Source organism: Xenopus laevis, chromosome 2S (genome assembly GCF_017654675.1).
Source record: "Xenopus laevis strain J_2021 chromosome 2S, Xenopus_laevis_v10.1, whole genome shotgun sequence".
NCBI lineage: Eukaryota > Metazoa > Chordata > Amphibia > Anura > Pipidae > Xenopus > Xenopus laevis.
This window is the reverse complement of record NC_054374.1, coordinates 80,688,684-80,699,208: the sequence shown is the minus strand read 5'-3', so window position 1 is coordinate 80,699,208 and position 10,525 is coordinate 80,688,684. Positions and strand designations below refer to the sequence as shown.

The 10,525-nt window shown below is 39.5% G+C and overlaps 1 protein-coding gene and 1 non-coding gene across 4 annotated transcripts; one reads left to right on the top strand and one right to left on the bottom strand.

Moving 5' to 3' along the window:
* Nucleotides 1-4,980: 4,980 nt before the first annotated feature.
* Nucleotides 4,981-5,052, bottom strand: trnad-guc. The gene has a single exon. It is a non-coding gene; the product is annotated as a tRNA-Asp (tRNA).
* Nucleotides 5,053-5,556: 504 nt separating this feature from the next.
* Nucleotides 5,557-10,322, top strand: smim12.S (small integral membrane protein 12 S homeolog). 3 transcript variants are annotated; one of them, XM_018247895.2, is made up of 2 exons: nt 5,557-5,579; nt 9,354-10,307. In XM_018247895.2, the coding sequence occupies exon 2, from the start codon at nt 9,441-9,443 to the stop codon at nt 9,714-9,716; it is 276 nt and encodes a 91-aa protein (XP_018103384.1). In that variant the 5' UTR covers nt 5,557-5,579; nt 9,354-9,440; the 3' UTR covers nt 9,717-10,307.
* Nucleotides 10,323-10,525: the final 203 nt, after the last annotated feature.

Genomic DNA, 10,525 nt, shown 5'->3' with positions numbered 1-10,525 from the left:
GATGAGCCTGATGAGGAGGTAGGTCTCCTAGCAGTGAGTGCTAGAAAGTTTTGTAACCGCTAACTCTAGGAGTGAGAGACCGGATCAGGGTAGTTCATAGAGCAGCCAGAGGCTTTAATGAGTAGACCAGGAAGGGCAAGTATAGGGACACAAGTGGTTAGTTTAGGAACAGAAGAAAAGACCACTGTGACTAGTGCTGGGCAGAGCCACTATCAGGGGGGACAGTTCCGGGGCCCAGCAGTTTAATATGGGCCTGGCTTGCTGCACTTTCCGGATTAGCCCCCCCCTTAAGAGCGTACAGGACATTGCAGAAGAACGGAGCTGAAGCAGTGAAAAGACCAAAAGCCACAAAATGAACCATATTTGTCGAAGACAAACAAAGAAGCTGCCATTGCTGAGGACAAGGAAAAAGAACCTAAGGTAAATTCTACTGAACAGCAGTTTGTTTTTTTTTTTAAATTAAATCCCTGCCCACCAATGTTTTATTTTAATCCTTTATGGGCCCCTGTCCACCAATATTTTTTTTAATTTTCCTGGGGTCCCTGACCACCAATGGTATTTTACACTTATTAGGGGAGACCCTGGCCACCAATGAAGTTTTTTAAAAACTTTTATGGGGCACCCCTGACCACCAAATTTTTTTTTTACCTTGTAGGGGGACCCTGGACACCAAGAGGTTTTTTTTTAACTTTTATGGGGGCCCCTGAACACCAATTTTTTTTAACTTTTATGGGGGGCTCTAGCCACCAATGAAGTTGTTTTAGCTTTTATGAGGAGCCCCTGACCACCATTTTTTTACTTGTAGGGTGGACCCTAGCCACCAATGAGATCTTTAACATGTAGGGGGCAACCCTAGCCAGCAGGCAGTTTTTGTCTATCTTTTATGGAGGGCTCCTGACCACCAATTGTAATTTTTTAACTTAAAGGGTTTCCTGAAGATTGCTAGTCAAAGAAAAATATGACTGAAAAGGGTAACAGCTCAATAAAGCATGTCATTACAAACAACAGTCTGTCTTTATAGAGAACCATAACTAGACTGCCTCTTGCTGACTGGGAGAGGCCTTTAGGGCAGGACTACATGGTCGATTCCGCCTCGATCCGCCACGCTGCACAAAATTGCAGGCGTCACGTCGGATGCGACAGAAATAAGGTAAGTAATGCCAGTGTCGGATCGTGTCGCATTGTTGATGCAGCGTCTGCATCCGACAGTCGCGTCCCATCAGCGCTGCAACACAATCCGACAATTGAATTACTTACCTTATTTCCGTCCCATCCGACGTGACGCCTGCGAATTTGCGCATTGCGGCGGAATCGCCCGTGTAGTCCTGCCCTTATACTTAAAGCTCCCAGCATGCTTTGCATTCAAGTGGCATCACACATTTTAAAATGAAGCAAATATTACTTTTCACAATAATTATACATTTTTACAGATAGCTGTTCATAATAACTTATGAGTTTGTGCAAATTATACAAAAACTACATTTAAACCCAAAAACTAAATTAAAAAACCCCAAAACACTAATTTAAAGAAAGTTTACCAGCTATGCTAATACCAGTGCACAGCTGCCAATCATTAGGACACACCTTTGTGTTTTACCAAACTGAACAATTTGTATGGAAAAATCAAGCAAACATTTTTGACAATTGTGTTGGACAGATGAAAAGCACTGGAAGGAGATTTTTTTGTTGATGCTCCCCAGCAAGAGGTAGAAAAGACAGAAAAAAAAGTCTTGTCCTCCACATATACCTAAGAAGGTAATGTTTAAATAACATGACTGTCATAGGACTCCTTTCACTGATCTGTAAACACTCTTGAAACAGCAAGAATGCTATCAGAAGCATGTTAGTGTCTGAACCTTTGTGAAATAATTGATGTAATCAGCACCCACAAAGAGATTGAGAACCATTCGGTCAATAAAGAGTTATTTCGTTTTAAAAAACACTGGTGCCTGTTATTTGAAAGATCACGTTTTCTATATGTAAAACAGTGTGGTTAACTCTTTCTCCAACTGTACAGCAAGGGCCTACCTGAAATGAAAGAGTTGCATGTAATCTGTGCTCTACTGGTATTTGCAGGGAGTTGTACTTGTTCAGCCAAGTTCAAAGTAATCCCTCTGGGTAATTCAGAGTGTAAACAGTGGCATAACTTCAACAGAGCAGTTCTGCTAGCTGTGGGGGCTTGGAATGCAGGCCTGCTGTATTTTAGTGTCCCTAACAAGTGCACTGCATTACAAGTAAGCAAGCAAAAATATCTTTAAGGGGTGGTTCAAATGGAGCTCACTGACCCCATCTAAAAACAAATACTCTATAAAGCTACATATTTATTGTTATTGCTGCTTTTTATGTATGTATAACTTTATTTGTAAAGCGCTGTTAAGGAGCCGCAGCGCTGTACAATATATATATGTATATATATATTTATATAAGTATACATGGGGGAGACAAATCACATAATAAATATATACAGAATCATAGGACAAAGAGCTTAGGTGCTATGTTTTATCACTCAACTTTCTATTCAGGCTCTCTCCTATTTATATTCCAGTCTCTTATTTAAATCAATGCATGGTTGCCAGGGTAATTTTGACCCTAGCAACCAGATTACTGAAATTGCAAACTGGAGAACTGCCTAATAAAAAAGAAATAGCTCAAAAACTACAAATAAAAAAATGAGAACCAATTGCAAATTGTCTCAGAATATCACTCTCTACATCAAACTGAAAGTTAACTCAAAGGAGAACAACCAGCCCCAAAACATTATTTTTGCTGGGGAGCCCATTGGTTAAAGTTATGCCACTGAGTTTAAGATACATAATTTCCTAAATAATGTTTAATAAATATTATGCAACGTTATTAGAAACAGGCAGATGCATAACTCAATGGTGTAATTATAGGGGGAGCCAGGCCTGGACTAAGCTATGGAAAAGGCAAGTGCCATATACAGTGGAAGTAGACCCTGCGGCTGCAAGGGGGCCCAGGCCTGGACTTGCAATCTGTGGGTTCTGGCAAATGCCAGAGGGGCTGCAGTAAGTTGCCATAGACAGTCACTATTTATTGCGCTTGTCGGGGGCTGCTTGGGCCTCTGTGTACTTGGAATGCCAGGGCCTATTGTGAATTCCAGTCCGGACCAGAGGGAGCACCACGAGGCCTAAATAATGAGCGATTTCAACATAGATCAGGATCTCTGGATATGTTGGTTAGTAACATCGAGTTACTCCACTGAAATAGTACTGGAACAAGATAGAGCAGGCGCACAGGCACGGCAACCTCCTGAAGATAACGCCTGGTGCTCAGTAATAGAGGGTACGGCAACCTCCAAATTGAGTCAAGAACGGCACACAAGGCTTGCTTGCAGGGAAACCCTTGCTTTAATTTAAAAGTGCGGAAGTGCAACGTTTCGGGGACACGCCCCTTTCTCAAGCATGAAATAGGCCCTGGCATAGCAAGTACAAAGCGGCCCAAACAGCCCCCCACAGCCCACTAAATAGTGACTGGCTATGTAATTTTATAGTCCCTCTGGCTGCCCCGAGGGGAACAGATCCATTGACTGCAGTGAGTGAGGCACAGAGGAAAAGGGGGTCTGTATATAGAAAGATGATGGTTTAAAGTGTGTTACATAAATTTAAATATTTCGTAAAGAAGTTTAAACTATGTAATTACAACCAAATGTTGAATTGGAGTAAAAAAAGTGAAGGGATGCTATGCGGCCACATGTGCAGTGTGCTAAAATCAGCCCCTCCCACACTTATAAGACGCTTTATACACACTCTGAGCTGGATTACCCACTAGGCTTCATAGGCATGGGTCCCAGTGGCACAAAGTAGGCCACTGAAATGGTTGGGAAAACCCCACGTCCTGAAGGGCTTCTGAGGTCTGAAGGGACTGTGAGCCAACACTGCTGTAGCTCCCCAGTAGGATGGCAGGCCTGGGGTTAATGAAGTTCTCATTGCCATTTCTGTAGTGATCATACTGGCATGCCTGAAGTTAATTGAGTTCTCATGGCCAGCTTCTGCAGTGATCTTACTGGCAGGTCTAGGGTTAATGGAGTTCTCAAGGCAACGTCTGCAGTGATCTACTGGCATTTCTGGGGTTAATAATGTTCTCATGTCAATTTATGCAGTGCTGTTACTGGCAGGTCTGATGTTAATGGAGTTCTCGTTCATTTCTGCAGTGATCTTACTGGAAGGTCTGGGGTTAATGGGGTTCTGATGGCCAATTCTGCAGTGATCTTACATGCAAGTCTGGGGGCTAATGGAGTTCTCATTGTCAGTTTCTGCAGCAATCTTACTGGTAAGTTTGGGGTTCATGGAATGCTAATTGACCATTTCTGCAGTGGTCTTACTGGCAGGTCTGGGGTTAAAGTAGTTCTCGTGCCCATTGCAGCAGTGATCACTCTGGCAAGTCTGAAGTTAATGGAACTCTCATGGCCATTTCTGTAGTGCCCAGTAGAAGGGGGTTAGGGCTCTTACAGACGAGCGTTTGAAGCTGCGCTCCCCTGCGTTCCGTTTCTATGTGTTCAGCCGCAGGGGAGCGCAGGAGTAGACGCATTCAGTTTAGAAAAATGCAGCATGTTGCGTCTCAACCTGTGTTCGGCACCTACATGCGCCTGTGTGAGTACAGCCCCATTGAAAAAAACTGAATGCGTCTACTCCTGCGCTCCCCTGCGGCTGAACGCATAAAAACGGAACGCAGGGGAGCGCAGCTTCAAACGCTCGTCTGTAAGAGCCCTAAAGATTACCTTGCCTAGGGCCTCTATTTACATTTAATCTGGCTCTGTCCCTACTTTGATAAACCTCAACTGACACCACTTTCTGGTTTTTGCAATTTTATCAGAGCAAATGAAAGCTCCAGTACTACAATAAAATGGGATGCTATGTTACAGTAATAAAGAAGTGAAAGAATGTCATCCCTGTGCATCCTCAATTCCAGCACTAACAATAACAGTAAGCGATTGGGGGGGGGGAAAAAAAAAATAAAGTCCTCCCCGTCGGGGAATCGAACCCCGGTCTCCCGCGTGACAGGCGGGGATACTTACCACTATACTAACGAGGATTGGACAAAGTCGCTTTTATTTTCATGGCCTCCCATAGCCATTCAACAATAAAATGACTAATCGTCGGGTTCCCCTGTGTCATGAATTACGCAGTCTTCTATAAAGATGGGACATATTACTAACCCGCACAAAATAAGAAGGCTGCCGAAGCTTTACAGCGCTCTTTGTGCGCCCCCTAAGGACCTTTTATTTAAGACGCATCTCTTGCTGAAACTGTATCAGTAAATGTGTATTAGGAGTTCGCATGTTAGGAATGATTGCGCGTGGGATTTCCGCTTCGCTGCGCGGACGATCCGAATCATTAACATACAATAAGGTTCAAGATTCATACATATTTCAGCAACATCTTTATGAGAACAGTAGGAGAACTGACTGACGTGATAGGTAGCTATGTGGCCAATCAGGAGACGCGGGCTCATTGTTTCGTCATCTTAGTTCAGCCCCCTCGGGAACAGGAAGTAAAAGTGTAAAAGGAGGCGGAGGAATCGCATGCGTACAAAGCGTGTGTGGATCCAATGACATTGCTGTAGGTGAGTGTACGTTCTGGGGTACACCAAGTTGTGTATGTGTATGAAGCAGATACGTCTAGTTACAAAGTGGCCTCATAGCAGAATAACAGCTGAGCTTCAGCTGAAGGACTATATGGTATGGGCCAGGGAATTGTCATGAATTGGAGGGAGAGGGGGGTCTAAAAAGCAATGTATTGCGTGTGATATCAATTGTATGTATGTATGTATGTATGTATGTATGTATGTATGTATACATGTGTAGTGGTTGCCTTTACCTTCCTCTTGTTCAAGTTATGCAATGTTTAACGTTAATCCTGGTAAGGTCCATATCTCCAATAAGGAGCAGGTAACTTCATTTATACTTCAACTCAATTTATACTTCACTCAATAATTTCAAGGGCAGCAAAAGGCCCTAATAAATTTGATTCTTTTTGTCAGTTTTTATGCCTAAGTGCTGCTGTGGGAGCTTGCAAGATGGGTCACCAGGCAGTTACCCAGTTTTTGGACCTCCTTCTACCAGTTTCCCATCCCCATACATATACATACCGGTAATTCTCCTGGGGTTTTCCAGATTCTTCGTTGAATGTAATGTACATTAATCATTCAGTGACGTTAGATGAGCTTGAGCATTTAGTGACTTCCGAACATTGTGTGTATGCACAATTACATCATTTCTGACAATGAGCCTCCTGCAGTGACATTACTTCCTGTTACATCATTAGGGAATGCCAACATTTTCCAAATGATATTAAAATGATGTCATATACAAAGATGAACAGGCTGGTTACAAAAAAAAAACAAACGCTGCATCGGTGGCATAAAGTAGTAGTTTATTTTACTGCTTTAGGACAGAGTACCAGTTGTCTTGCGTATAGAGTAACATTTACCCAATGAGAACACCAGGCCATGACTGTGAAACTAGCAGTTTTGGCTTATATTCCATAAAGCTTTTAGGGACTCTGTTACTCAATATATTTATTCTTGGCATCAGGAACCACAGTGCTGAAGCAGAATAGAAGTGACGTATCATGTGATTTAGTATGTGACAAACACACCAAAGCCCCACAGACCTCTTGTTTTAATTGGTTGGTGTAACTGTAACTGGTGGCCCACTAGTTTTTTTCTAAGATCACTTCTGCGGAGCGCTCACCTCCCCAAACTTCACTTTTATTTTGTCAGGTGCTGTACTGTGAAACCCACTCTGTCCCCGGGTCACATCAATATCCAAATAATACCAGCAGCACACTGAATAGGGAATACAGTAACTGATGGCCTACTAGGTTTTTCCTATGACATATATAATAATATAATATAATTAGACTAATTAGAAGATAAAGCTCACCTAATGGTTGCACACAACAAGGATAGATCATCTATCCAGCCATTTCTCAGTGTGAAGGGCTCATTCATTCATGAGGTGAGATTGAACTCCCTGGTAACTTTTAATATCTTTCTAAATTAACACAATTGGTACATTATCCTGTATGTACAGTACTGTATGCAAACACAGAGATCTGAGTGATTTAAACAAGTTTCACTGGCCTTTAAAGTACAGCCAGTATACCTGCTGTACAGATCTAATGGATGAGCCTCACCTGATAAGGTATTTCATAAAAATAGATATTTTAGGAGTGAGACCTGACTGTCATAAACATTTCTGACAGTTCCAAAAGTATCTTTTTATCAATAGCCATGTTTATCACTGCATTTCTTTATCAAATGCTCTGTAATACTGAAATATAACCCTCTTTGATTTCACACTTCACCTTTTAAAAGCCATTGTTTTGACATTAATTTTTCCACAGTAATTTTGACTGAAAATAAGTTTGCAAATCTGAAGGTATCTGTGTGCTTTTAAACAGAAGTGCTAGCCATCCTTATTTCTTGGTAAACAAATTAATGTAACTGAAAAGTTATCCCAAGTTTCCTTTTTAGGATATCTACTGTTTGTAGTGTACAAATGAGGGTCTTCCTTATCTAAATGTGCTGCTTGTATATTTTTAAGAAAACTAGTTACTGATAGTGAAATGCATTTGTGCCTGTGTGCAAGTTCAAAAAAACATATATAAAGTTGAACTTTTATTTATATATATATATATATATATATATATATATATATATATATATATAAAATAAGTTTTATCTTGACAAATCCCAGTGTGCTTCAGCTTTCTACATGGATATACAGGTATATATATATATATATATATATATATATATATATATATATATATATATATATATATATATATATATATATATATATATATATACCTGTATATCCATGTAGAAAGCTGAAGCACACTGGGATTTGTCAAGATAAAACTTATTATATATATATATATAAAAGTTGTGCTCACCACTATTTTTTAAAACCATTAGGCGGGGGTGCAATGAGGCTGTGACCACAAAATACATATAGTCAAATACAAGAGTCCTCTGCACTCAACCCATTATCAATATATTTAAGACAGCGACATTTTGTGCATACTGCTACTAAAAAATGCCTTACCCTTTAAACAAAACAGGGATTGTTTGTCCATATATTGCAATATATTTAAGCTGGCCAACTACGTCAAAGTCATACCATATCTGGCCAGTCCTATGCTCAATTTTATCTGATTCATTAAGAATTCTATTGCTTCATTATACATTTTACAAAGGGACTAGGTTTTACCTGCAACTTACTTGCTGCTTTCAAAGTAAACCCCCATACTTGGCTGCCCTTTTATTAGACACCAGTGGGATCACCTGACTATAGCTGGGAGGGGTGGGAGCTACAACATGGAGCTGGTCACTGCTCCTGTATAACTATAACAAACAAGGGAAAGTTGTGCTCACCACTATTTTTTAAAACCATTAGGCGGGGGTGCAATGAGGGTGTGACCACAAAATACATATAGTCAAATACAAGAGTCCTCTGCACTCAACCCATTATCAATATATTTAAGACAGCGACATTTTGTGCATACTGCTACTAAAAAATGCCTTACCCTTTAAACAAAACAGGGATTGTTTGTCCATATATTGCAATATATATCGCTGTCTTAAATATATTGATAATGGGTTGAGTGCAGAGGACTCTTGTATTTGACTATATATATATATATATATATATATATATATATATATATATATATATATATATATATATATATATATATATATATATATATATATATATATATATATATATATATACATATACATAGAATGGATGCACAGTGTGTATTGAATAAACACGTTTGATTGAAGAAAACGGTGTGCTGGTCCATTCTATGCATATATAAAGACTTTGACCGAGCACCCGGCCTGGAGAAAAAAGTGGACAGAGTGCAGGTGTTTGTACTATAATATATATATATATATATATATATATATATATATATATATATAGTCCAGTAGATGAAAGCACTCACAGCTCCATTGTAAAGTTAAAGTTTAAAAGGTTTCTTTATTGAACCCACATCAGATCGTGATCTGATGTGGGTTCAATAAAGAAACCTTTTAAACTTTAACTTTACAATGGAGCTGTGAGTGCTTTCATCTACTGGACTTTATAACTTTTTGGTTAGCACCCAGCCTTGACGCAAATGAGTGGTGAGTGCAGTGACGGCAAGTATTTCTCTATATATATATATATATATATATATATATATATATATTTTTTTTTTTGCAATTTGAATTAATAACGAGATCTTTCATTAGAACTATTCATCTACTTTTTCCTGTGCAGTTATGTAGCCTGTTCCTTGCTTTTAATTACAGTCTCCATTTTTAATTGTATGCAGGGTCATTGTATAGAGCTGGCATAGTGCTGGGAGCAAACTTCAAGTAGCAAATTATTTTGGAGGTAACCCTCCAATAAACTGTTTGCCATGTGGCCTGTCCTGTGGGCAGCAGCGAGGACCTATGCTCCTTACATTACTTTTCCTGTGGCATTTGTAGTTGGAGCAGTTGGTTACCAACTAGAATGGTTCATTCGTGGGACCCCAGAGCATCCGGTGGAAGAACAGAGTATTCAAGAAAAAAGAGAGGAGAGGACTCTGCAAGAGACTATGGGAAAGGATGTTACACAGGTTATAAGTCTAAAGGAGAAGCTGGAATTCACACCAAAAGCTGTACTGAACCGCAATCGACAAGAGAAGAGTTAGGAATAGGTTTTTGGACCCTGCGAACCCATTTCTGCTTTTACTTGCAGCATGAAATGCATTATCTCTTGGGATGGATATAGTTTTGGAAAATATGAAACTGAAAAAATATAATTGCTGTGTGTGCAAGCCACTGTTCTTCTCTGTTTTGTTCAGCCTCGAACACTCTGCATGGATTTTTTTAGAGACTAATGCAGATTTTTATGGGTAGTGTGGATAGATTTTGGACCATATTAAACATTTAAAGTTAAAAAAAATATCCTGTTATGTTTCCATAGGAATTATTACACTTGGACTGACCCGAACAATATTTAACGTATCATACATATTCATCTATTAAACATGTAATTGCAGTAATGATTAGTTTTGCTTTATAGGGCATGCAAATACTGCAGTTACTGTAAAGTGGGATTGTATTATCACAGGTGTCTATATTTTTCCCTGAAAGCAATTTGATGTTGAATAGTGCAAATGTTGTAATTAAATTGGATGAAGGTTAAAGCATTGAAAATTGACTGCAAATACTTTAACACACACCCTGAGATAGATAAAGGGGACCTGTCGCCCACACACAATAAGCTGTGTAATAAAAGTCATTTGAAAATTAAACATGGAACTCAATTCTTTTCATTTATTATAATAACTATACCTGTTATAAATGTATTTAAAAATCTGAGCTGTCAGTCAGCTGTCAAATTCTAGATGTCACTGCACTTTTCTGGTCTATAATTGTCTAGCTGGTGCACAGGTATAGGAATTAGGTCCCCCGTTGTGGCTCATACACAGGATTTTGGGGAGATACAAAACTTGTC

Coding starts and splice junctions, on each gene's coding strand:
- smim12.S (XM_018247895.2), top strand. CDS start 9,441: ATGTGGCCTGTCCTGTGGGCAGCAGCGAGGACCTATGCTCCTTACATT.